Genomic DNA, 27,521 nt, shown 5'->3' on the forward strand with positions numbered 1-27,521 from the left:
CTGAATACTTATGTAAATAAGGTATTTCCGTTTTTTTTTTTTTTTTTTTAAATGTGCAAACAGTTCTAAAAAACAAATTTCACTTTGTCATTATGGGGTATTGTGTGTAGATTGGTGAGGGCAGCTGTTTCTGTTGTCAGAAGAGTATCAGCGCCTGTGTTAACTGCTCCATCTAGTGGCACATTTGAGGGGCAAGCAAGCAGCACCCTAAATAAATATCCTATACTACTACCTACCTACCCAGTGTTGCAAAAAGACGATTCACTGTTACATTTCATACAATCGTATTTTATTTCATATAGAGACAGAGAAATATCTGAAACTAAATAGGAGTCTGCGCAACGGTCACAGTACAAAGAGAAACACATCGTTAGTGGAAATCTGAGGAACCTGTCTGGTGCACGGAAAATCTGTGAAAACCAAGCTTCGAGGCACCTTCTCCAACAAATTAAACAGAACGGCGTCAGAACCAATCCTTGGGCCACCTTCACCAACAAATTAAACAGAACGGCGTCAGAACCAATCCTTGGGCCACCTTCACCAACAAATTAAACAGAACGGCGTCAGAACCAATCCTTGGGCCACCTTCACCAACAAATTAAACAGAACGGCGTCAGAACCAATCCTTGGGCCACCTTCACCAACAAATTAAACAGAACGGCGTCAGAACCAATCCTTGGGCCACCTTCACCAACAAATTAAACAGAACGGCGTCAGAACCAATCCTTGGGCCACCTTCACCAACAAATTAAACAGAACGGCGTCAGAACCAATCCTTGGGCCACCTTCACCAACAAATTAAACAGAACGGCGTCAGAACCAATCCTTGGGGCACCTTCACCAACAAATGAAACAGAACTGCATCCATATTGGCATCCTTCACCACACCTTAACGTTTCAAACCTCATAAATAAGTTATTTGATTTAAAGACTCAAGAGTGCAGATCTTATATTAACCAACATTCAGAGACGTGACACAGATAGTGGGGAAAAAATGAGAAACTAGAAAGAAACAAAGAGCAAGAGATTTAGACAAGATGTTCCCTGGGGAGAAGAGAGCCTGCATCAGTGGCTGTATTGTTCCGTCATTGTCAAAAGCTGCTGAACTTTGTCAGGCCAAAACCATTCAGAAATGACAGGAAACCACTGTGTACAACATCTAGTCTTCTAGCTCTCCCTGTTACACACTCATTTGGGTAAAAATAAACTAAATTAAACTGGCTGGCCAGAAAAACTAAAGATTCTGACAGAACACAAATCAACAGTATGAACAAAAAGGAAGATAGACCCACACACCTTCAATCTATTATGGCCATGGTTCCCCTTCGAGTAATCCAACTCTGACTTCAGAGCAAAAATAAACAATAAACAACCACATCATCATCATCCACAGAGCAACTTGTCCAATTATCAGGTGCCCCATAAATGTTGGAAACATTTGAAAACAGAAGATCTAGCTGTGGTAAAATAGCTGGGGGGTAAAATCTAGACCTACAGTTGTTGCCAAATATATTGACACCCTTCTAAAATAAGTTGAAATAGTAAAAAAAGTTTGATCTCCACACATTGTTATTGGATTTTCCACATTGCAGAACCAGTTTTATTTTTGCAAACTTAAGTTTACAATTTTAATTTAGAAAATAAAGACAAATGGCATGAACAAAATTATTGGCTAGTACTCAGTCAAGAAATTCCAACAAATGCTTCCTGTAGCCATCAATAAGCTTTCTGTACCTTTTCTCCTGGCAATTTGGCCCACTCTTCAGCAACAAATTGCTCTTATTCTTCAATGTTTGAGAAGTGCCCTGTCTCGCCATAGATGGATCGTCACAGATGTGATTCAGATCTGGACCCTTCACTGACTATTAGAACAGTCCAGGGTGCTTTTTATGCGTGTTTGTGGTTGTTGTCCTACTGGAAGATCCACAACCTTTGACAAAGACACCTGGTTGAACATTGCACTCCAAAGCACCATGATAATCTGCAGATTTCCTGATGTCCTGCACTGCCAGAGGCAGCAAAGCAACCCTACAGCATTATCAAACCTCCCCCATGGTTGATTTTAGGGAGGGTGTTCTTTTCTTTGAATGCCTAATTTGGTTGTTAGTAAACATAGGAAGACCCCACTGCTGGAGACAAAAAAAAGCCTGTTTGAACTTCTCAAAAACCCACCTAAACAAGCCTAAATCCTGGGGAAAAGGTTCTGTGGACCAATGAATCAAAATCGGAACTCTTTGGCAATACAGATCTGGGTTTACTGACAAATTATTTATTATTTCAATGAAAATAACACCCTCCCTACAATCAAAGATGGGGGAGGTTTGGTAATGCTGTGGGGTTGCTTGAAATTAGCAGATTATCAGGTGTTTTGGAGTCCAGTGTTGAACCCAGTGTCCAGAAAATGTGTCTCCACTGAAGGCTGTGGGTCTTCCAGCAGGACAACAACCCCCCCCCCCCCCCCCCCCCCCCCCCCCCCCCCCCCCCCCCACACACACATCAAAAAGCATCCAGGAATGGTTAAGAAGAGATGCTGGACTGTTCTGAAGTGGCCAGCAAAGTCATATCAAAAACATATTGGCGAGATCTGAAAACCGCAGTTGGTGGATGGCCCCCCTGAATTATTGAAGAATGATAGAAGTATGCTGCTGAAAAGTGGGCCAAATTGTCAGCAGAAAGGTGCAGCAAGCTCATTGATGAAGCGTTTATATGCAGTTATCTTGGTCAAAGGTTGCCAATTATTTTGTCCATGTCATTGGTCTTTACTTTCTAAATTAAAATGATAAATAAGCTAAATTGGTTCTGCATTGTCAAAAATCCAGTGTGTGGTTACTGTTTGTTTGTTTTTAATTTCAATTTATTTTAGAAGTAATAGGGAATTATTTAAGAAAAGTGCAAGTGTGTCAATATATATTTGGCCATAACTGTCTTTCAGTGATGGAGAAGAGAGAAAAGATGTCAAAGACATTGAAGACTAAACACCAATCAGCACAAAAGGATGACCTAGAAAACCATTGAGAATCTGCATCCGTCTGCTGAAAGCTTGCTCTGGGACAATAGCAACACACAGCAACAGATGGAGAGTTTGCCAAGAGTCTCTGCTCCGGTCGTAGCGTCTCAGACACAAGGTCTGGGAGTCAGACGAGAGCAGCAGGTGTGGAGCAGGCGTCTCGGGTCAAAAGAGCTGTAATTAAAAAAACATTTTGTACAACCATTCAATAGTTTATTCAGAAGAGACGTGACAAACTAGGGAGAGTCCAAGGTGTTTGTACATTGCATTCATGTTTCAATGGACATATGCGGGTGGGGCCAGGAGAGCAATCTGTGTACAACTTCGGCGAGTCAGAGCGAAAAACTGATAAGCCTGACAATGTGTCAAAAACTGCTAGAGCTAGTGTGTGTGTGTGTGTGTGTGTGTGTGTGTGTGGGGGGTGTATAGTCACTAGTGTGTGTGCTATTCAAAACTTAGTATAGCTGAGTGTATCAGTGTGTCTGTTATGAGCTGGAGGGGGCGTCCTCAAAGCTGATGATGCTGGACTCCTGTCCCGTGGTGTTCTGGGAACCATTAGACCCCCCTACTGGCGAGGTTCTCTCATGTCCAGAGAGCAGCGGGGTGTCGGCCCGAACCTCGTCCTCATCGTCGTCCTCTTCGTCGTCCATGCTCGGCCAGGCCGACTGGTCCTCCACCTTCTTCAGTCGCTCGTTCAGGGCCTTCAGCGCCAACTGCCTGTAAGACGATCAGACAGAGTCCGTTGTAAAATAAACCGTGTCTGCCCATTACCAAGCAAGGCCGAGCAAATGTTTGCATTACATCATGGCATAACAGGTGTCTCGGAGTCCCTTTCAAACAGCCACTGATCCTCTCCAGGTGCAGAGCGAGGTGATATGTAGGCCTAACTGCCATCTATGTAACTGAGGACAAATAGTGTATGCGTGACAGCTTGCAAGTGTGTCAGCCACATAATAAAGGTAAACAAATAATGGGCTGTGTGCTGTAATGGATCCCTGTGTGAGTGTGTGTGTGTTTATTTGGGCCTCTACAGCACTCACCTCCTCCTCTCTGTGTCCTGGGGATCCACCCCCGGCAGACTGATGGTGATGGAGGAAGGTGCCCCGACGTCATAGCGCTTCACCATCTTCCTGCACACCTTGATCTTCACCAGGGCTGCGTGCACCAGGCCGGCCAGCAGCCCCACCACTGGCTGCACCGCTTCAGGGAAGAAGGAGGCAAAGGCAAAGTGGTCTGACATGTCCCCACGGCCCCGGCTGTGCCTCTGGTAGAAGCGCAGGTAGACCCAGCCTGCCAGGGCGCCAAAGCTGTAGGCCGCCAGTGGTGCGGCATTCTCCAGCAGGCCAGAGAGGCGTAGCAGGGCCAGGCAGAGGAGGACCAGCGCCGGGGACGCTTTGAGCCTCACCTGTGGAACCCGCAGCACAGTCGTGTCCCCCATGGTCTGCTTGAGGGCCACCAACACCCCCCCGAGGAAAGCTGGTGCCCCGTGGACTCGCACAGCAAACAAGTAGTCCAGGTCAAAGGTGGCGACGTACGTGAGCAAGTAGGAGAGGCCCGCCAGGAGGCCTGCAGAGATGTTGACCACGGCAAAAAAGATTAGCAGCTCCAAGGCGCCCCACAGAGGCTCCAACAGCCGGCCACAGGCCATGACAGTCCCAACATTGGCCACCAATCCCCACACATGCTGCTCCACCACAGCATGGGTCACCAGGGTCCAGATCCAGAAGTTAGGGGGGAAGAGGTAGCCAGGCGTCACACCCAGGGCGTATGGAGTGTCAACTGCCCACGAGAGCAGATACAGAAGTAGCACTATGGCACTTATGGACTTCACCACAACGCTAGTGTTGGTTAATGCACCCAAGAAGTGCTGTCGTGCAACTGGCAGATAGCGATTCATTGTGTCTTTTGTCAGTATCGCGCAATGGCCGATCAGTAAGTTTGTATGACCTGCAGCTGCTCACGTGTTGGCCGTTAATCAGCAGTGCCAAGAAGAACAAACGTAATCTGCTGATACAGACAACATCCACTCTCGACAATGATGCTTCATAGGGGAAAGAATCTGACTGATCAATGCTAATGGGTGGTTTAAATGAACCTTTAATGGTATTGCTGTTCAAAAACACTTGATGGGGAAACTTTGCTACCTCGCTATAACCCTTTATAGTTGCCGAACTGAATTTACTAGTGTGATTAGATATTAAGAGTAGGTAACTGGGCTAATTTACTAAGCTAACATATGTAGCAACCTGTGAATCACTCTCAATTGACACCAAACGGTGTCATACTCGAAGCTTACATACATCACAAATATTAAATAGTTACTGTACTTTAGAAATCATACCAAGAACTTCAACCAGCTAGCTAGCTGGCTAAATTAATACTTCAGCATTAGCTGGCTGGCTAGCAAGCGCTGGAATAAGTAGCTAATAAGCTAAGTTAGTTAGCTTGTTATTGCTAAGTTGCTATTAAATGGCTAGGGAAAGAAGTCTGACAGTTTGTTACGATGTTTTATATCCACCATTCGAATTCATAAGACGATTAAAGGGTTTGAGTAGTATAACTCCAAAAACGACAACAATTAGCACCAGCGCCTCACTTGTTTTCATCGGCCCAGGATTCACCGCTAGCTAGCCACAGTAGCTCGAGTTTTTCCTGTAACGTTAGTTAGCAGTAGCTACAGGCCTTCAAAACAATGTTGTCGAGGTGATCAAAAATCGGAGATTCACGCGAAATCCATGACGTCTTCACAATGTCAGAGAGCCTATTCGGTTACGTCAACGTTATTCCGATATAAAATCACAGATGACTGGCAATCCAGCACTTCACACACACTGACCAAAAAACGAGTCTTGGGCTCACTGCCACCGTCACCAACACACAAAGCGTCAAGTCACGCCAGCGTGGTGCACTGGAGCACTATGGGAAACAGTTATTATTATTATTTTTTTAACTTCTTCATTATGGAGGGCCGCAAATAAATATTATAGGTGCATGCCACCACCTACTGTATTGACTCTGCATCAGCCTACTATCATGTAGTATGAATTCATTACACTATGTGAAAAAATTGCCCTACCAACTAACCCTACACCCATTAAAACCTCACCACTATTCCACTACTTTGGCCCCATTTGATCCTGCACCAGGCAAGCAGCCTAAGAGGACGGGACACTATTGTTTAAATCACCTTGTAACTCTTCTACAGTAAAATCTCGTACACCCAAGTACTTCTCTTACAGCTGCCACCACAACATCTATCCTCTGTGATTTTCATTCCATTCCTGCAGTACAGTTGATCACCATGGCTATGAATGCCCAAAAAAACAAACCTACTGAAGCACATGCTATTCCTACCACTCTACTGATTTCAGAGGGGTTGGGTTAAATGCGTGAGTCACATTTCAGTTGAATACATTCAGTTGGACAACTGACTAGGTATCCCCCTTTCCCTTTCCTTTTTTTTGGTCCAGGATCCCTCATCCTGGACCCATCTTCCTCTACTATTCTCTTCCCTGCCTCAGCATACTACACCTTCTGTACTACTCTGATGCTGGCAACCTCAACCTGCCTTTCTCTCCATGGACACCTCTGATCTCCAGCACCATGTGGGTACCCCTACAGTTAAACATACGTCTTCTAAAGATACTACACATTCCTATGTCTCACGTCCTCCTGCACACTTCTCACATCTAGGATTCTCCCTCCTACATACTGCTGCCACATGACCATAAGCTTGACACCTAAAACACCATAATGGGTTTGGGACAAAAGCTCTCACGGGATAACTGACAAATCCTAACTTGACTTTAGACTCTGCATCAAAACCCAATAGTACAGACAGTGTCTTCTCTTTTTTTCTCCACGCTCTTCACCGGGTCTGCATCGCAACAAACATTGGGCGTCACAGACAACGGGAATCTTCAACTTCAGTTGACCCTGCTCAACACGTAACGCCTCTCCAGTTATCAGTCCTTTCAACAGGGCCCTGCTCCGGAGAGGACATCAAAACACAGGTATTGTCCTCAGGCGTGTGGTGCAGAGCGCACGCTCACTCTGAATGGCAGAAACGCAAAAAGACGACACGATTCCACTTCAAGTCACTTTCACGACCCAACATTCCCCAACCTCTTTTTTCCCACCCAATCTGACACCATATATGGATCAGCCAGAAGGCAAGGATCCATTGTCCAAAAATCTCACTCCCACTGGGCAAATATCATATTTATCACCATCTGGATGAGGCTCAAACTCAGCGGTCTTGAACCGCACCTGCCGCCGCAGTTAATTAATCCTCACTCTCATCATGTTCAATTTCCTTCTACAGCACTCGATATTTACTCTTAATGTGTTCCACTTTCTTCTTTTTCCCCCCTGCCCGTCTTCTTACCGACCTCTATGGGTTCCCCTGACTCCATCTCCATGTCTGACAACCATTCCGGTGTACCCGCCAACTTGTTCCACTCGCCAGATACCCGTTCACCCTCATTTCGCTCCACATGGTAGGGCAGCCTATGGTGGGTTCGCTGACAAACAGAAGTCTGTGAGATGCTGTGATTTTGGATGGCCAGATAGCTACCAACAATGACAAGAACCTGCCCTGTGGGGAATCGTGACTCGTTGCAGCTAGTTTAATCTGGTTTTTGATACCATGTCTTGATTTGAGGTGTTTTGACTGACCTCATGTCAATGCTAGTATGGTTCAAATGCAGTAGCTAGCTAACCAACAGCTGTAATGATGCGTTTGAGAGACTAGTGCTCATTGTGCAAATGTATGCATTTTCAATAAACATTGGAAGCAAAATATTGTTTAAATTGTTACCAACCCTGTTTGTTTTGCACCATAGTTTGTTGCTAAACAACCAACCCGTTTATGGGTCATGGATAGCTTTTTTACTTGGATTATGATCTAGGCTAGGCTGCTCTTCAGAGACTAGATTTCAAATTCAGCACAATTTTGTGTCACCCCCACCACACAGCAGTCAAGGGATGCTCCAGTCTCAGTGCCTGCCTGTCAGCCTCCAGCTCTTTATGCATAGCCTAATTCCCAACATTTATTTGCTTAGAGGATTCTCTTGCAATCCGTTTTTTTTTTGTGATAAAATAATAAGGATTGGCCTGTGTGTTCACATCATCCCTGGTCCATCTCTCCGCCCACCTGGAATACTTACCTCAAATATCATCATGATGTTATTTTTTTGCCAGAGATCTTATTACATTTTAGGGATTCTATATGGAATTCTATAGATGTTTCCTGGACTGGCTACAAATGGAGTGTTAGCTGTCTGAGTAGTGAGAAGCTAATCTGACTACTAAAACTGACATGTATTCAAACTGACATGTTTGGAGATGGACAGCAGCACCCTGCATTCCACCGCTGGCTTACCTTTGAAGCTAAGCAGCATTGGTTGTGGTCAGTCCCTGGATGGGAGACCAGATGCTACTGGAAGTGGTGTTGGAGGCCCAGTTAGAGGCACTCTTTCCTCATGTTTTTAGACCAAACTCAATGCCCCAGGACAGTGATTGGGGACCTTGCTCTGTGTATGCAGTCTTTTGGATGGGACGTTAAAACAGGTGTCCTGACTCTCTGTGGTCACGAAAGATCCCATGGCACTTATTGTAAGAGTAGGGGTGTAAAAACCTGGTGTCCTTGCTAAATTATAATCTGGCCCTCAAGGCCACATAATCATCCCCAGCTTCCATCTGGCTCATTCATCCCTCCTCTCCCCTGTAGCTATTCCCCAGGTAACTTACCTGGTAAAATAAGGTTGAACATGCATTGATTAAAGAGACAGAAATGACTGGGATAACTGCATACACATTCATTTTATTCAGTAATTAATTGCCATAAAAAAATATTACACTAAAGAATTCACATTTCTCAGGTGTAAAAAAAGACAAAGCCCTCTGCCAGCAGAACTCTGAGAATCAAACATCACAGATAGAGAGAGCACAGCAAAATCTGATCTGATATCAAACCGAGATAACGTGAATAGCTCACTGGCAGGAAATACAGTGAATAATGGCTGGCTACCAAAAACAACATTTGAGGGACCTTTGACTGGCAAAGAACAATGGTGCGTTTGCACGTTGTCCTCTGAAGACAGGCATACAAATGGACACGCCCGCAAACAAACCCCCAAAAATGTGTAAAGTAAGCAGAGTTATAATCCGCTTGTTCACTTACAGTGATAAAAAACACGAGACAAAGGCTGTTTTATCGAGACTCAGATGAGACATGCTTGGATCTGGGATGCCTCAGTGGAACTTTCCTTATGGAGAACAAGAACCACAACACTGGACGCAATTGTACTGCTCGGATAGTGTTTTCTAATGTCAATGTCAGCATTTTGGAATATTGATGCATCTCTCTGAATAACAGTTCTGCTTTTACAGAATCAAAAAGACAAACCAGCGGTACTGCGAGGTTAAATTGTGAGCGTGCGATGGCGGTGAGGGAGACAATTTGCATGACCCAAATCCCTGTGAACGTTCGACTTATGTAAAGGGTTGGTTTATGTAAAAGGCCAAAGTTAGGCAACCCAAACAGTCTTCAATTCAAAAACACACAAATGTCCACGCATCTTGGTCATGTAAGAGGACCCATAAGGGGAGAGAAAACCATGGCAGTGTGACAGTCCCAGATCTCTGCCCGCATCTCCCATTCCCAAGCCGTTACAACTTTACATTATAGATCAGACGGCAACACAGAGCTTACAACATCAAAGAGCGGTAAACGCGTCAAGTGACATCCAGTCCACCGTGGCCAAGCTTCCTGGAAAAAGCAGACATCATGGAATCCCTTTTTTTTTTAATACAATGTTACGACACGTAAAAGCACTTGTTCCCAGATACAACTGAACAGAATCTGCTTGCATAGCTGATGATGAAAATCTAAGGCTTCTAAGTAATTTAAGATATACACTGGCGAAGTCGACGTACAGAACCTCCGTTTCATAGTCACAACATGTCAACATTCTCAACTTGAAGGCTGGCAGACAGCTCATTTCACCCAAGCTGTTGTAAACACTAAAAGCACGCACCAGACAACAACTATAAATTCATTCTACATACAAAACAGTAAACCTGTCTCTGTGTAAAGATAACAGTTTTGATCAAACGTGTTTGTTTCAACTTTAAAAAAAAAATGCATTGTCATCTAGGCTGACAGCTATTCGCAATTTTGCCCTCTTCATCTGATTTTAGGTCATGTCATCTGATGCATATGACTCTGGACAGGTCTCTAGACAATGCTCAGTTCCCTCCAAAAGTTAAGCGAAAGAGTTACTTATGTTCAGATAGGGCTTGAGGATCTGTGTGTAAGATAAGATAGTGTGTGATTAAACATTTGCGTTTTTATCAAAGTAAATGAACTTGAAATGCCATTCAAAACATTATTTTATTTACAAAAGATCTTAAAGCCATCCATTGTTACATGTCCATTCACAAACTATGTACTGTACAGGCTTTGCTAACCATGCTAGCACATACTCATAGACTTCCTGTCATTGTGCCAACGCTAGTTAGCATTGGCTCGCAAAAACTACCTCTAACTTCCCGAAGTATCCCTTTTAACTAAATGGAATTTACTGGACAGTCAGTTGGTGGCTGACTGAATCGATTTATAAATAAATACTGAAATTCAAGTAGAAAGCTACGAAAAAGATTGAGTGGTACAACAACTGAAAACATTAAACTGAGGGAACTAGCTTTCATTTGCCATTAGGATATATAGATTCAAATGAACATCTGGATGATATGAACAAAAAACAAAAGCACTGGGTGACATTTTCTCTCTGCTAATGAGTGGTTTGACCGCCCGTGAATGGATGGTTCTGAAACTCACACACTGAGTCAGATGTCTAATAAATCACATTTCTCAAGTCATGGAACACAATAATTGCCATGTTCCAGTAAATGAACATACAAAAAAAATCCCCTTACAAACAAAAACAGAACAAAAAAAGTACAAACATTTAAAATTAGAATGAATAAATATGCACTGTCATAAATACATGAATTTGGTAAATTCAAATGTTGAAAAAAGAAAAGCACATTAAGTGTGTTATGAATGAAAAGAAGAACAAGTCCGATGATACGAGGGTATCGTAATAAATGCAAGAATTGGAGTTTAAAGCTCTTGCTGAAGAGACTCAAGGCTAGGGACTTGGTGGAGGTGGTGGGCTGGCCTTCCCTCTTCCCAAAGTAGGTTGGATTGAGACAGTCAGTCTATGCAAGTAATGAGAGGGGCAGTAACAGTCAGAAGTAACGAAAATGAAAAGTGCTGTTTATTAAACAGAACCAGGTCTCACACACTTAACCCCCCCCCCCCCTTTACAATGAGCTCACAACAAAGTCAGTAATAACATTCTGTGACCAAATTCGAAAGACACCCTCTTCTTTAGGCCAATAGCAGTTGGTGACATTTGGTCGCGTCAGAGAATAATCCTCTCTGGAGAGTGCTTGAAGTTTTTTTTGGCACAGCTATTTTTCAATTTGCTCAAATTATTTTGGTTTGACAATGACCCCTTGAACCCTGGTTTGTTTTTCCAGTTGAAATCACATATGCCAGAGATGAGACAAAGGAGCAGAAAACAAGTGTTCAAGCTATCCACGAGACAGAGCGAGCCATTATGAGACAAGTTCTCTACTCTAGAACACTTGGGTACCCAGTGCAGAAACAGACAGGGAAGGAGACACACACAGAGGTGTCACAGGTCATATTTGCATCACTTAGAGAAGCTACAGTAAGACTATGGGTGAGATCCAGGTCCCTAGGACTGCCCGTCTCGCTGTTTCTCTACTCCCACTGGGTAACATTCAGAGACAGAGGCAAGGCATTTTCAATTCACCGTCCCTTTGGACAGTTGGCCCTTCGCAAGAGCAATGTTTTCACATCATCACCGGTAGACAAGGCAATCAAATCAGAAAAATGCAGAAAATGACATAAAACGTGGAAATCAGATCTTCCCAAAAGTGACGCCTGTCCCAAGATCTGCATTAAAGGCGTAAATAAGCGTACATTCTTTGAGTTGAAGGTTCATACTTTTTAGATTTTCACCCAACAAAGAGCCTAACGGTTTCTTTGACTTCAGTCTCGACTCGCCCATTTTCGGATTGTCATCCAACACTTCTGTCCTGGCAGTTAATTCAAGAGCAAATCAAATTGATTTTGAAAACAGTTTTAGAGTAGGACTACCATATAAAATAATATTCAGTAGAAAATAATGACAATCAAGAACAATATCGTCTAACAGATATTTTGTGCCATACCATAATTACTACCAACTATGTCTCTCAATTTGATTTATTAACTCTAGTCTACTGTCAGTTAGTTATTAACCTAGTCTATCATCAACTGTTGGAAAAATGCAAAAAGTTTTAGAAGACAACCAAGCGAATTAGTCAGTCTTCTGAACAAACAGTACACCCTGGTGGCGATTTAGGGTCACTGCAGGTTCAAACCCAGCTGTCGCTTCAGTGATTTGAATAAGGACAGGACAGAACATTTTGGAAGCCCCAAGTCCGTTTCCTTTTCATCTACGTTCTCTCTGGTGCTCAGTTCTTCTATTTTCTTATTTTTAAATTAGATATTCAGCATAAGGATTTGTTGCTTTGTCCAGTTTGTGTTATATTCCAATACAGACTCATTTTCTGAATGATTGTCCCTTCGCTTCCTCTCCAGATCTAGCACTAACAATCCACTAACTGTCCCCTACAACCCACATGCCTCCTCCCTACGGTTGGAGGCTCTCATTGTCCAGTCACCTCAATGACATCATCGTCATCGCTGTCTGAGCTACTACCAGCGTTCTCTGCCGAGCCGTGGGCGTCAGAGCGACCCAGCCCCGCCCCCATCAGGCCAGAGGAGGGGAAATGGGAGAGGAAGCTGGAGCCAGCGGGGCCTGGGGTGGCGGCCGGGAGCCCCCCGGGGAGCAGCGAGCTAGGGTACATGCCCACGGACTGGCCGTAGGACATGGGGAAATCTGGGGGCAGCATGCCAGCACCCAGCATGAAGGGAGCCAGGGAGGCTGAGTCAGAGGCAGCCGAGGAGGAGCTGGTAGTGGTGGAGGAGGAAGACCTGGAGGAGGAGCTAGTTAGGGTGCCGTCACCCAGGCCGAAGGTGTCAGAGGTCATGGGGAACATGAGACAGGGGTCACCCATCTGGCTGTGTGGCTGGAAGTAGGGTGAGCCAGCTCCCATGAAAAGGGGTTGCTCAATGGAGCCCAGCATGGCCGGGTTGAGGCCCATGGGCGGGAGGCCGTAACCCCTGGTGAAGGGAAAGCCCCGGGGGGGCAACGGGGCCGAGGTGCGCTTGCCGGGGGCCAGCTGCTTGTTGTTGGCCCATTCGTCAGCAGACGGGGTGGAGGCTTTGCGCTTGGTGCCCTTCAGGTCCAGGGCGGCCGTGGAGTCTGTGTTGGGCTGGGCCGAGGTCTCTCCACAGGGCTTGGCATGGCTGGTCACGCTGCTGCCATTGGTGCTCTCTGCCAGTGCCGTCTCCAAGGATCCTGCAGACAGAGCCTTGGAGGCCAGCTGCTGCTGCATCTTGTTTCCGGCTGCAGCTGTGTACCTCTGGAGCTCGCTCAGGATCTCGGGGCTGTCAGGGGAGAGCGGGCGAGTCACACAGCCGCTGGTGCCGTTCGTCGAGTCCTCCGATGCCTTCTGGGTGTCTGAGGGAGGGGAGGGAAGACAGACGGGTCAGATACTGCTCTCTGGTCTAGATTAACAGAAACCATCAGCACTCAAAAACAGATCCATATGGACCAAACGGGTAGAATTTATACTGACTAAGAGTTGAGTTGGGATTGCTACTTTTGGGTGCAACGGCTGAGTTCTCCTCCCCTGCCTTGAGCTTGCTTGCAGCACGGATGGCAAAGATCCTCCCGTCACAGGTTCTGATGTAGGTCCCTTTAGTTCCTCTGATGACGTGGATGCTCTCTCCTGCACTGATCCTGGCCTTGACATCAGTTGAACTGTTGGTTCCTGGTATCACGATATCTGTGGTGGTGACGATCTTCTGGACGAAGACGCCTGCCTTCTGCAGGTAGTTGACGGGAAAGCCCGAGCTGGAGTCGGAGTCTGCCGTGGAGGCGGAGGCATGAGACGCCTGGCGAGGCAACATGGGAATTGGAGTTGACTGAACGGGGCGGACGCTGGCCACGGGCTTCTCATCTTGGCGAGGGGGTGGGCGCCTGAAAGGGTGGGGGGGGGGGGTCAAGGGAGAGGAAAGATGAGAGGGTGGTGAATTGGCAGTCCAAATTGAGGGTGGAGGGTTAAAAGAACAGTTTAAAGGAATTAAAAACTTGGTATCACATTGACTAAGCAACTGTAGTATTGTATAGTATGTTCCTGAGAAAATAGATTGTTCGGGTGAAAACAGGAACTAAGAGAATGTCTGTCTTTGGGGGACCATCTCACCAGTTGCGCTGGCTGAAGGCAGGGATGTTGGTGAGGCTCTGGTCGCTGGCGGGGTAGTAGTGGGCGTAAGAGGGCCGCGTGTAGGGCACCGACGCACGCTTCTCGTCCTCGTAGCTCTTTTTGGCAGCCTTCTTCTCTGCTTTGGTGAGCTTCATCTCCCGCCGGTCCACCAGGAGAGAATCGTGGTGGAAGGGTTGCTAGAGAGACCGGCATGGAGAGTAGTTTGAGTAAAATGATAATTATATCCTGAGTGTACAAAACCTTAGGAACACCTTCCTAATTGTGAGTTGCAACCCACTTTGCCCTCAGAACAGCCTCAATTCGTCGGGGCATGGACTCTACAAAGTGTTGGAAAGCAATCCACAGGGATACTGGCTCCAATGCTTCCCACAGTTGTGTCAAGTTGGATGGTGGACCATTCTTGCGACACACAGGAAACTGTTGAGTGCAATTTTGTGTTTTGTTACAGTGTTGCAGTTCTTGACACACTTAAACCGGTGCGTCTGGTACCTACTACCATACCCCGTTCGAAGGCATTTAAATATTTTGTCTTGCCCATTCGCCCTCGGAATGGCACGCACACACAATCCACGTCTCAAGGCTAAAAAATCCTGCTTTAACCGGTCTCCTCCCCTTCATCTACACCAGGGGTCGGCAACCTTTCGTGTGTGGAGTGCCAATTTACAATTGATCCTACCATTTCTAACGCCCTGCGTGCCAGTTATGATTGTCATACGGTGCATTACAACTAAGTGTCTATTGAATATCTAATTTGCCCACAAAAACGGAAGGATTCCACAGCTCGCTAAACAGAGGCACTGTCCATTAGCACCACAGGTGTAACAGTATAAATTTAGACCGTCCCCTCGCCCATACCCGGGCGCGAACCAGGGACCTTCTGCACACATCAACAACAGTCACCCACGAAGCGTCGTTACCCATCGCTCCACAAAAGCCGCGGCCCTTGCAGAGCAAGGGGAACTACTACTTCAAGGTCTCAGAGCAAGTGACGTCACTGATTGAAACGCTATTTAGCGCCCACGCTAACTAAGCTAGCCGTTTCACATCTGTTACACAGGCTTGATCTTAGAACACAGATTCTCTTGATACAGTGACACGGGGTGGCCAAGCTCATCTTCAAAATCAGCTCTGCAAAATCTTTTGTCTCCCCACCATAGCGGGGGCACCGGCAGTTGTAATAGCGAATATGTTTTTAAGAAAAACGACACCGCTCTCCTCAAAATGATCTGTGAAGGCTTTTGCCTCATCTTCCCCTTTAGTAGTATCAGGCATGGGTCCGAGACAAAGCAGCTCCTCGCGTACCTGCTCTGAATCACAGTACCTTTGCAACAACTGCCAGACGTGGAACGTTATTCACATCCACTCTCATCAAGAGCCACATAGGTGCATTTTGTTTTGTTTTTAAAGCAACAGTTTGCTGCTCCTATACATTTTCAACAGTCTCTGTAACGCGCCTTTCAACAGTTCTGACAGACGCAGGCATGTCTTTGATCTATGAGATGATTGTGTCTTCGTTAGGCAATCCATCAAATAACGCCTGCGAACTGCTGAGGAACGCCTCCACGGCCCTGCATTCCTTCAGCCGTGTCCCCCTCACCCGTGACCTTTTTCTCATGTCTCGTTTCACAATGACGTCGTACACTTGATGTCCGACAAGCAGCAGTTTTACAACACAGGGGCGCAAACAGACCGGTCCTTCAGTAAAACTTATCCATATTCCTTAGTCCAAGAGGCAATAAATGAGCAGACATCTGCCTTATTTTTCTTTGCTGATGACATTTTGCCCCCTGAACTTTTTGAAATAACAAAAGAAGGCTTGCTAGCTGATAGCCACGTGAAAACTAATCTCTCGTCTTCAGTGCGGACTTGGTTTTGAATTTGGCGGGAGAGGCGAGGCGGGTCATCTTGCACTGAACTAATAATATGAAACTCCTGCAAAATCATGAAAGCCCATTGGCTAAATCAGGATTGACATACCAATGCAATTTAAATTATCTTCTCCAGTTTATAAAAAAAATGTAATAAGTGAGAAAATAAACGTCAAGCCAAGGCTTAGCAAACAATGTAGAATAAAACAATGTATCCATTAATTTTTTTATTTTTTGGGGGGTGGCCAAAGCAAATACCCTCACGTGCCATGGCTGGCACGCGTGCCTTAGGTTGCCAACCCCTGATCTACAGTGATTGAATTGGATTTAACAGGTGACATCAATAAGGGATCACAGTGTTAGACTGACCAGGTGAATCAAGGCTGTCATGGAAAGAGCTTGCTTTGTACGTTCATTATAAATGATAGAGGTTATTTAACAGTTGGGCACCAAACCCATCCCATATGAAATAGTGAACTCTATTGTAGTTCTTACCTTGGTGACCAGGTGTGGGTAGAGTGTTTAATAGGGTATGGTGTTTATAGATATGTACAGCGCCATCAGAAAGTATTCAGACCCCTTGACTTTTCCCACATTTTGCTAGGTTACAGCCTTATTCTAACATGGATTCAATAGTTTTTTTTAATCTCGTCAATCTACACACAATACCCATAATGACAGAGCAAAAACAGGTTTAGAATTTTTTGCTAATTTATATATTTTTTAAAATATTACATTCACATAAGTATTGAATACCTATGTAAATAAGGTAGTTCTGTTCATTTTTAATACATTTGCAAACATTTCTAAAAACCTGTTTTCACTTTGTCATTATGGGGTATGTGTGTATAGATTGCTGAGGATTTGTATTTATTTAATCCATTCTAGAATAAGGCTGGAATGTAACAAAATGTGGAAAAAGTCAAGGGGTCTGAATAGTTTCCGAAGGCACTAATATATATTACACACACACACCTAAAGTAACAGGGTTGACGATTTCATCTCAAATTAGCCATTAATCTCCTTGTGACAAGGGGAATAAAAGCTTGTCATGTGTAACAAGCAATTGAAGGGAATGCAAGATTCACAAAAAAAGAGCAAATTGATTTAAAAAATGCTACCCTGTATATCTATGGGTAACGTGGTTGCCGTGTAACGCTAGACCCATTCAGTTTCCACCACAAAACCTGTTACTTGAACCGAACTCTCATTTTAATATGGTGAAACGAATCCTTAAATGTTTTTAACATCTAATAGTCAAAGCATAGTGTAAAAGGAGGTGAGCCGGTTCTACTCTTTTTGGGCATTTTAAAATGTTGTTGTTGGTTTTTTTTATACCTTAAAATGAATCACTAACCACATTAAATAAATGATAATCTTCAGCAATTACTTTGTCAATGCAACAAAATAACTAGGGCTTTACAATGATGGTGAAAACTTGGGAGAAATATTGGGGTTAAGTAGATTCAAATCTTCCTAGAAGTCAGAGTGCACAGATCTATCTATTTATCTAGTGTAGTTCTAACCTTGGGGATGAGGTGAGGGTTGAGCTGGCAGGCCTGTCTGATGTAGAGTGTGTACATAGATGATCTGTTACCTTGGTGACTAAGTGAGGGTTGAGCTGGCAGGCCTGTCTGATGTAGTGTGTGTACATAGATGATCTGTTACCTTGGTGACTAAGTGAGGGTAGAGCTGGCAGGCCTGTCTGATGTAGAGTGTGTACATAGATGATCTGTTACCTTGGTGACTAAGTGAGGGTTGAGCTGGCAGGCCTGTCTGATGTAGAGTGTGTACATAGATGATCTGTTACCTTGGTGACTAAGTGAGGGTAGAGCTGGCAGGCCTGTCTGATGTAGAGTGTGTACATAGATGATCTGTTACCTTGGTGACTAAGTGAGGGTTGAGCTGGCAGGCCTGTCTGATGTAGAGTGTGTACATAGATGATCTGTTACCTTGGTGACTAAGTGAGGGTAGAGCTGGCAGGCCTGTCTGATGTAGAGTGTGTACATAGATGATCTGTTACCTTTGACTAAGTGAGGGTAGAGCTGGCAGGCCTGTCTGATGTAGTGTGTGTACATAGATGATCTGTTACCTTGGTGACTTAGTGAGGGTAGAGCTGGCAGGCCTGTCTGATGTAGTGTGTGTACATAGATGATCTGTTACCTTGGTGACTAAGTGAGGGTAGATCTGGCAGGCCTGTCTGATGTAGAGTGTGTACATAGATGATCTGTTACCTTGGTGACTAAGTGAGGGTAGAGCTGGCAGGCCTGTCTGATGTAGAGTGTGTACATAGATGATCTGTTACCTTGGTGACTAAGTGAGGGTTTAGCTGGCAGGCCTGTCTGATGTAGAGTGTGTACATAGATGATCTGTTACCTTGGTGACTAAGTGAGGGTAGAGCTGGCAGGCCTGTCTGATGTAGTGTGTGTACATAGATGATCTGTTACCTTGGTGACTAAGTGAGGGTAGAGCTGGCAGGCCTGTCTGATGTAGTGTGTGTACATAGATTATCTGTTACCTTGGTGACTAAGTGGGGGTTTAGCTGGCAGGCCTGTCTGATGTAGAGTGTGTACATAGATGATCTGTTACCTTGGTGACTAAGTGAGGGTAGAGCTGGCAGGCCTGTCTGATGCTCGCCTCCATCTCCTGGCGGGACTGCAGCTGCACCTCTGACACGTCAGGCTCCTCCTCCACAAAGTGCAGCAGAGACTCCACCTCCCGCCGTGTGAACGACAGCATGGGGTTCAGGTCATCCACCACTCGGTCTGCAGAGAAGAGGGATTGAGGGAAGGAGTTAGTCTACTACACCAATACAGAGAAGAAGATTGTGCGCCTTCAGACCCTCCCTGGGTGCATAGGACCATCAGCAGCTAAATGAAAAGGCATCGGCGTGCGACATGAAACCTGGCATACAGCAAACCCTGGCTGTGTATACAAATGGAATAAACCAGGTGTTATTTTTCAACTACAATTCTAAGAGCGTGGGCCTTCTCTGTTTGTGTGTACAGCAGAGCTGAAATTGGAGAGGACCGATGCATCGTGTTTTTAAAAAAAAACAATTGCGTCAAAGCACTTTGGCCGTGGTGCACGTGAAGTAGAGTAGGGATGCAATGGAGTGCACTTAGCCTGAGAGGAGTCATGACTTCGCAGAGTCCGACAGAGCTCAGAGGATGTAGTGTGTGCTAGTGAAGTGGACTGGCCGGATGAAGTGCAACTAGCAGGGGGGGCTTGGGGTAAGCGTAGACTCTGCAGTACCGATAGAGGTTCACGCAATAGTAAGCCTAGTAGACTCGGCAGGCCAGTGTGTAGTCCGTCTGTAGTCAGTATCTATTCTATTCCATTCTATGCGTTTGTTTGGTTAGCTGGTTACTTACCAGACATGCCCTGCTTGGAGATCTGTCGGTCATAGATCTTCTTCTCCAGGGTGAAGTCACAGACCAGGCGGAAGATGTGGCAGGGTTTCTTCTGGCCGTAGCGGTATACTCTACACACAGCCTGGGCGTCGTGACAGGGGTTCCAGGAGGCATCGAAAACCACCACACGGTTAGCCCCGATCAGGTTTACCCCCAGGCAGCCAGCCCTGGGGATGGGGAGAAGCACACGTCACTGACCTGAAGTGTGTATGTTTTGTGTGTGTAAGACTGTGTGTGTGTGAGACTGTGTGTGTGTGTGAGAGAGTGAGTGAGTGAGTGAGTGAGTGAGTGAGTGAGCGTGAATGAGGGATTGTGTTTGTAACGAACGTGGTTTCTAGTGTGACTGTACAGAAGCAGGATGATAAACAAATGATAATTATTTCTGCCAGTGTGTTCCTGAGGTCTATTACCTGGTGGAAAGCAGAAAGACCAAAGTGGAGGTGTTGGACGGGTCGTTGAACTGGTTGATGAGTCTCTCTCTCTCGGAGGCAGATGTGCTCCCATCCAGTCCTAAAGAAAGGAACCATAGAAAGAGTCATTCCCCGGTCTCCAACACGCAGGCACCAAGAACAATGGAGAGATACCAAGATAACCAGCAGGTGGCGATAGTCAATGTAAGTCAATAGGAAAATCGGCAACATGGGTTGGAGAGGCTGAATAACACGTGTGTATAACTACAGTAAAAGATATCACTGGATAAATGGAGTCAGGGAGATGTGAAGACAGCAGTGGTTGAGACATTTAAGGCAAATGTATTAAAAATTAAAAAACGGAAATATCACATATACATAAGCAATCAGACCCCTTTACTCAGTACTCTGTTGAAGCACCTTTGGCAGCGATTACAGCCTCCAGTATTCATCGGTAGGACGCTACAAGCTTGGCACCTATATTTAGTGAGTTTCTCCCATTTTCTTTGCAGATCCTCTCAAGCTCTGTCAGGTTGGATAGGAAGCGTCGCTGCACAGCTATTTTCAGGTCTCTCCAGAGATTTTCGATCGGGTTCAAGTCCAGGGTTCAACCTGGAGCAGGTTTTCATCAAGGATCTCTGTAATTTTCTCCGTTCATCTATCCCTCAATCCTGACTGGTCTCCCAGTCTCTGCCGCTGAAAAACATCCCCACAGCATGATGCGGCCACCTCCATGCTTCACCGTAGGGATGGTATTGGCCAGGTGATGAGCGGTGCCTGGTTTCCCCCAGACGTGACGCTTGGCATTCAGGCCAAAGAGTTCAATATTGTTTTCATCAGACCAGAGAATCTTGTTTCTCATGGTCTTTGAGTACTTTAGGTGCCTTTTGGCAAACTCCAAAAAAAAAACAAAAAAAACTCAGCCAAGAAGACAACAACTTCTCACCGTGGCATTTAAGCCCTTTGCTGCAGATTCAGACCGGGCTGAAGCCATCACCAAATCTATTGGGATGTTTATCTCTGCAGACATGAGGCCATACGCTGTTGTGGAAAATAAAGGGTTTCAAAATATGGTGAAAGTGCTTGAGCCACGCTACGAAATCCCCTCGCGCACCGCACCCACTTCAGTATGAAGATCGTGCCAGATCTTTATGAATAGGAAAATATCAAAATTGTCTACGAATCATCCAAGGCATCCTCTGCTGCCCTCGCCACAGACGGGTTGACCTCCAGGGCAACGGAAAGCTATGTGACTGACTGCTCACTACACCACAGAGGAGTGGACCTCCAGGGTAACAGAAACCTATGTGACTGTGACTGCTCACCAGACCACAGAGGAGTGGACCTCCAGGGTAACAGAAAGCTATGTGACTGTGACTGCTCACTACACCACAGAGGAGTGGACCTCCAGGGTAACAGAAAGCTATGTGACTGTGACTGCTCACTACACCACAGAGGAGTGGACCTCCAGGGTAACAGAAAGCTATGTGATTGTGACTGCTCACTACACCACAGAGGAGTGGACCTCCAGGGTAACGGAAAGCTATGTGATTGCTCACTACACCACAGAGGAGTGGACCTCCAGGGTAACAGAAATCTACATGACTGTGACTGCTCACTACACCACAGAGGAGTGGGAGATAAAGTCCGGTGCTACAGACAGGCCCCTTCTATGAGTCACACAGGCACAAATCCTGCGCAGGTACTGCTAGGAGCAGTAGCAGAGTGCAAGCTAGAGAGGCCCGATAGCAATATCCCAACCACCAAATAAATGCAGTGATAGAGGCTGGACTGGGGCCACACATAGCTTTCTTTGCACATGTGATCAATTTAGCATCCCAAAGGGGAATCTCAGCGAACCAGATGGACCGCCCCCTTGGGAGGATCAGGAACGTGGTTTCCTCTTTCCACCGAAACACAACAGCCGCTCATGTGCTTGAGACCAAGCAGGAAATGTTACAGCTTCCGACCCACAAGCTCAGACACCATGTCACAACAAGATGGACCTCCACTTATGACATGTTGGAGAGCTATCTTGAGCGGCAGTGACAGACAAGACCCTGAAAAAAACATTAAGACATCGTCACCTTGTCTGATGATGACGTGAAAGTGGCAGAGGAGGTCCTCCAGGAGCTCAAACCCCTCAAAACTCAACCCTATTGAGCACAGAAACTGTCTGTGTCCATGATCCTACCTCTGAAAACAAGGATTCTACAATCCGTGGCCCTAAGTGAGGAATGGCGGCACAGTCACTAGAGATGTCAAGGCTGCCATTGGAGAGGACCTGAATGCCAGATACCAGCACAGTTATATTTGTCTCCTCTTTTTCTGTTGCTGATCCCATCCGCGTCTGAAAACCGCGATCCGAACCGGGAGCTTTGTGATCTGTTGCACTAACTCCAAATCAAGTTGTAGAAACAGCTCAAGGATGTTCAACAGAAACAGGAGGCACCTGAGCTCCAGTTTGAGTCCCATAGCAAAGGATCTGAATACTTATGTAAATAAAGTATCTGTCTTTTCTTAAATTTGCAAACATTTCAAAAAACCTGTTTTCCCACTTGGTTATTATGGGTTCGTGTGTGTAGATTGATGAGGAACATATCTTTAAAAAAAAAATATCAATTTTAGAACAAGGCTGTATGTATAACGTAACAAAATGTGGAAAAAGGGGTCTGAATACTTTACGAATGCACTGTATGTATGCATGCATATGTACACACACAAAAATACAGTCATGGGAAGCACAAATAAAACATACTGTAGTAGTTGTGGTTACGGAGCCAGTTTTGGTTGTGGCCCTCTCTGGCACTGCCCGCCGGTATGGGCCTCTTGGCCAAGAACTCCTCGATGACCGAGAGGGTGGACAAACTCTGGCTGCAGGAGACATAGTGGAGAGGGCGATACGGTGAGGAGGGGTCCTTGGAAATGACAGTCAAACTAATTAAACCAGTTGAGATGAGGTTTGTCCGTCTATATATGCTGCCATTTCACATTTACGTCATTTAGCAGACGCTCTTATCCAGAGCAACATACAGGAGCAATTAGGGTTAAGTGCCTTGCTCAAGGGCACAGACGCTAGGCTACCTGCCGCCGTTCAGATTTTTCATGGCTAAAAGAAAAACGTGTCAAAACTTAAGATCAAAACAGTAAACAAAATAGTCAAACGTGAGGTCTTGTTTTTGTTCCGACCTGAAGACCAAGATCTTGTCTCCCTTCCTGACGCTCTCGTCGATCAGGTGGAACAGCAGGACCATCTTAGCAGAGTTCTCCAAAATCCCTGGCTTATAGTCAGACATGATCTCCTTCGCCTGCAACAGAGAGAGCGCGAGAGAGATAAGTCAGTACAGTGTAATTGTAGTGCACCGGTAATAACCAGTTTTCACTGAAACGTATGCTAAATGAGCAGTCCTCAAATTGTTTCCCAAGCGGCATAAATCCACGATGACAACCAACTGCCACTTAAACGGAGTGGAAAACCAAAGGCTTGGTAGTGAAGTGTGGCTGCGTACCCATTCGTAGGTGATGACCTGATTGGCCTTCTCCTGCAGAGCGTTGAGACTCAGCCCTCCGATGCTGTTGGGGTCCTCCAGAGGCTTGCCCTTCTGGTTGGGGGCGGGGCAGCGGGCGTGGCTGTTGGTGATGTCATCCAGGTCCAGGTCCTGCTCATTGGCCAGATTCTCCTTCTGCAGTGCCTCGTACAGCACATCTGTGTGGTTCCAGATCTGGTTGCAGGCAAACATTACTACAATATTAGGATGACGTCTGAATGAAAATGTGGACATGTATACAGAATATGATATACATGTACTTCACAACGGTTTTTAATTCCTGTGCATGCCAAAACAGAGACACACACACACACCTTGCAGCAGACGCAGAAGGCCTTGAGTGGGTTGAGGCTGAGCCAGCCGCTGTTGCCTGCCTCTCTGAAGCGGTTCATAAACTCTGTGTAGAGGGCCCTCTGCAGGGGCGACAGTCGTACCAGTATCACGTGCTCATCCTTGGAGGGGAGCTGGTCTCTCAACACGTCATGACCACGCCTGGAAACAAACACAACCCGAGTTAGACCACAAATATCTCTGCCGTATACTGTGGGTCTCCACGTTCACGAACAAACAGAACCTGACTACAACTAGAATCTCTATTTGAAAGTGCTCTTTAGTCCAGGAACAGACTTCATCTGGGAAACTGGCCTATAAAGTGTCCCAGAAAAGAGATACTGCACTAGCATCAGTTAATGTGGGTTCTAACCAGCTGCACCAAGCCAGAGATCTCTCAGTCTCACCTCTGCACAAAGCCCTCCAGCAGGCTATGGAGGACATGACTTCGGTATCTCATCAGTTGGACGTCCTGCGGCGTGCTGTCCACACACTGCCCGTTCAGAATGGGCCTCTCAAACATGTTACTGAACTCCTGCCTGGTGCCCAGGAAGTCAGGCCTGACAAAGTCCACCATGCACCAGTACTCTATCAGGTTGTTCTGGAGGGGGTATCCCGTGAGGACCACACGCCGCCGAGTACGGATGTTCTTCAGGGCCTGCGAGGTGCTGGCGTGGCAGTTCTTAATGCGGTGGCCCTCGTCACAGATCACCAAGTCCGGGCCGGGGCGAGACAGGGCCTTCTCTATGCCTACAGGAGGGTAGAGGAAGAGAGAGAGAGAGGGGGGATGTCACGTTAAGAGCCATTTCGGGTACAATGGTAGCCCTGAAGATGTGTATGTAGGAGTACGATCCAAGCAATTACTTTATGTTCAAATTCATCTATGTGACTCATGTTATCTGAGTCACTCATAAATGGCAGCTGTGAGTCATGCTAAAGTGACGGAGCTACTGTGTGACTGTTATCTACAGTAACATGGGTTCTAACAAAGGGTGACACATTAGAACGAGAAAAAGCCTGGTGTGCAGATGGCCTTGCGTTGATGTAAGAAAAGCTGCCATGGTCTGAAAAGTGCAGACCGTGCCCTTTGACCTACTGACCTTTGAGGAGCTCCTGATGCCGGTCCTCTTCGTCCAGGTCGATGACCACCGGTCCTTGGGCCTTCTTGGACTTCTTCCGGCCCGCCACAAAGCTCTTCTTCAGGGACAGCAGGCGATACATCTCATATCCCATCAGGAGCACGCCGCCGTCCCGCGACCAGTCAGAGATCACCTTCGCTCTGGTGGTCGTGGTTCTGAGAAAAGAAGAAGGCGACGGAACGCACACAGAAAGAAAGAGAGCACAGAGAGAGCAGAGAGAGAAAGAGCAGAGAGAACAGAGGAAAAGAGAGAGAGCACATCAGTGACAATGTTCGACACATAACAGCACAGCCATTTAGACACATTTAAGTAGACTGGAAGTAGTGACACACTTGGGCGATAGAGGAGTCGTGTTTGTGCATCTATTTATGAATTATTATTATTATTTTTTTTTTAACAAACATTTCCCTGGTTCCTGTACAGTCGGGATCATTGACTGATAACTCTGCAACACTGTGTGGTTTGTCTGATGAGTGCGGCCAGGCTTACAGAGAGACTTATTAACACATGGGAAAAAAATGATAGAGCCAGATGCCAAAGACTCGGCTTCACTTCACTCACAGCGAGGGAGGGAGGGAGCGAGGGAGGGAGGGGTCGATAGAGGACAGGATGAGGAACAGCAAGAAAGGGAGAGAAAGAGAGGGATGGAGCAGAGGAAGCGATTAGGTCACTGGGTCAACTGCTATGACAAGTCTGCAGGAGAGCAGTAGTGTGTGTGTGCCAAGCTGTGTGCGATGGAAAGCCACACACTTGATACACAGCAGTGGAGTGCTAGAGCCATATCTTAGGCAGTTGTGTGACGCAGAACACTTAAGCAGAAGCAGAGCGAGGGCTATGAGTGAATCATCTCTAGTCCCGCACAAACAAACACAAAACCATGATCAAGCCTAAGGCGCCTTCAGCTTTTAAAGAGGAGGGAATGGGAGATCTCCGTTCCCAGAGAGGACGGGAAACTCACTTGTGCTCGTCGTTCAGGATGTGGACCTTGAAGGTGCGCGGGGAGACCTGGGTGGGGTCCACGTCCACGGGTAGCGCATCAAAGGTCGGGACCCAGAGGTTAAATTCAGCCAGCCAGTTCTGTAGCGTGTTGACCTATATAAAAATATATATATAGAGAGAGAAAGAGTGTGAGAGAGAGGAAGAGTAAATTCTCAGTCAAGAAACCACAAGCTACATCCGGTATGTACGCAAGTAGGCATTTCACTGTTAGTCCACCCTTGTTGTTTACAACGCATGTGACGAATAACATTCGATTTGATTACAAAGGGAACACCGAACGCAGAGAGAGAACAGAGTACAGGAAGTCACTCACAGGCACGATGGCGAGCACAGTGTGGGCCTGGGTGTGTCTGAGCACAACGTCTATGAAGGAGATGACCTGCAGGGTCTTGCCCAGGCCCATGCTGTGGGCCAGGATACAGCCGAAGCCCCCGCTGCTCTCATAGCGCTCCAGAGACTCAACCAGGTTGTCATAGAGGAAACGGATCCCACCGATCTGACAGAGAAAAGGGCGAGAGAGAGAGAGAGAGAGACAGAAGAAGTGGGATCATTAGATTCAACTCATTAAAATTGTTGCATTTGTTTGACTGCATTGTATACAATGGTTCGTCTCCATGGGGTTTCCCCAGAGACAGACAAACTTAATTGAAAGTGCTTTTTAGGCTTAATATGGATCAGGGAAACGGTCCCTATACTAACTGCTAGGCTGCCTGTGTTAACGAGAAAATCCATGTCTGTACTGAGTCAGTTGTACCTGATGAGGTTTGACAACCCGGGCCAGCTGAGGGGAGAGGAACAGGTCTGCCTCCTCGGTTGGGTGGTTCAGGTTGACCAAGACACGCCCCTGGGCGTCCGGTTGGTTCACAGCGTCGTTTGCGTGGGCGCCGGTCGCCTCGGGTGCCGCCGAACGGTCCTCCTCCTCCTCATTGGTGGACTCGCTGCTGATCTGTAGGGCGTCGTCCTCGTCGGAGCTCAGCTCGATCACGTCTACGGTTGAGAAAGGGAAAAGAAAAAGAGGGACACAGTGTTTTTGTTAGTATTGTAGATGGAAATGGAGAAACAGTTAATATATATCTACATCAAGGATGGGCAACTTGGCAACCGGGGTGGGGTCCATTGATCATCAGTTATATTAAAAAACGGCACCCGATGGAAAAACGTGTAGAATTCCAGGAAATGATCTTTACAATGTCAGGAGGGGGGCCGCTAAAATGTTTTGCTGGTGAGCCTCTGTGGCCCCTCATGATGAGTTCTGTTTTTTGGTGGCCCCCACCCACATCAAAGTTGCCCATCCCTGATCCATATAATACCCCGTTTCCATTGCATTGTGCAGTTGTCTTTTGATCAAAACAGTCATTTTGACCATTATGT

General features: G+C 46.2%; 2 protein-coding genes across 7 annotated transcripts in view; both read right to left on the bottom strand.

Annotated features, from left to right (window-relative positions):
- Positions 1–267: 267 nt before the first annotated feature.
- On the bottom strand, positions 268–5,899 carry LOC139416358 (transmembrane protein 115). Its single transcript, XM_071164887.1, has 2 exons — positions 4,048–5,899; positions 268–3,724 (listed from the first exon to the last, which is right to left on the bottom strand). Exons 1-2 carry the CDS (start codon positions 4,902–4,904, stop codon positions 3,493–3,495), a joined length of 1,089 nt encoding a protein of 362 aa, XP_071020988.1. The 5' UTR covers positions 4,905–5,899; the 3' UTR covers positions 268–3,492.
- Positions 5,900–10,384: 4,485 nt separating this feature from the next.
- Positions 10,385–27,521, bottom strand: part of LOC139416359 (helicase ARIP4-like) — a 66,091-nt gene continuing 48,954 nt past the window's right edge. For 4 of the 6 annotated variants that reach the window (XM_071164890.1, XM_071164888.1, XM_071164894.1 and 1 more), the window contains 15 exons: positions 26,905–27,137; positions 26,464–26,646; positions 26,110–26,243; positions 25,113–25,306; positions 24,420–24,762; positions 23,997–24,174; positions 23,644–23,856; positions 23,324–23,442; positions 22,893–23,008; positions 20,135–20,234; positions 19,686–19,891; positions 18,901–19,076; positions 14,423–14,619; positions 13,793–14,196; positions 10,385–13,674 (listed from right to left, as the gene is read on the bottom strand). In XM_071164890.1, coding sequence (XP_071020991.1) covers positions 12,758–13,674; positions 13,793–14,196; positions 14,423–14,619; positions 18,901–19,076; positions 19,686–19,891; positions 20,135–20,234; positions 22,893–23,008; positions 23,324–23,442; positions 23,644–23,856; positions 23,997–24,174; positions 24,420–24,762; positions 25,113–25,306; positions 26,110–26,243; positions 26,464–26,646; positions 26,905–27,137 — 3,713 coding nt within the window. In that variant the 3' untranslated portion in view covers positions 10,385–12,757. The remainder of the gene's footprint in view (positions 13,675–13,792; positions 14,197–14,422; positions 14,620–18,900; positions 19,077–19,685; positions 19,892–20,134; positions 20,235–22,892; positions 23,009–23,323; positions 23,443–23,643; positions 23,857–23,996; positions 24,175–24,419; positions 24,763–25,112; positions 25,307–26,109; positions 26,244–26,463; positions 26,647–26,904; positions 27,138–27,521) is intronic. The other 2 variants (XM_071164891.1, XM_071164889.1) reach the window with 1 other exon arrangement.

The sequence above is a fragment of the Oncorhynchus clarkii genome, chromosome 9 (assembly GCF_045791955.1).
Source record: "Oncorhynchus clarkii lewisi isolate Uvic-CL-2024 chromosome 9, UVic_Ocla_1.0, whole genome shotgun sequence".
Taxonomy (NCBI): Eukaryota; Metazoa; Chordata; class Actinopteri; order Salmoniformes; family Salmonidae; genus Oncorhynchus; species Oncorhynchus clarkii.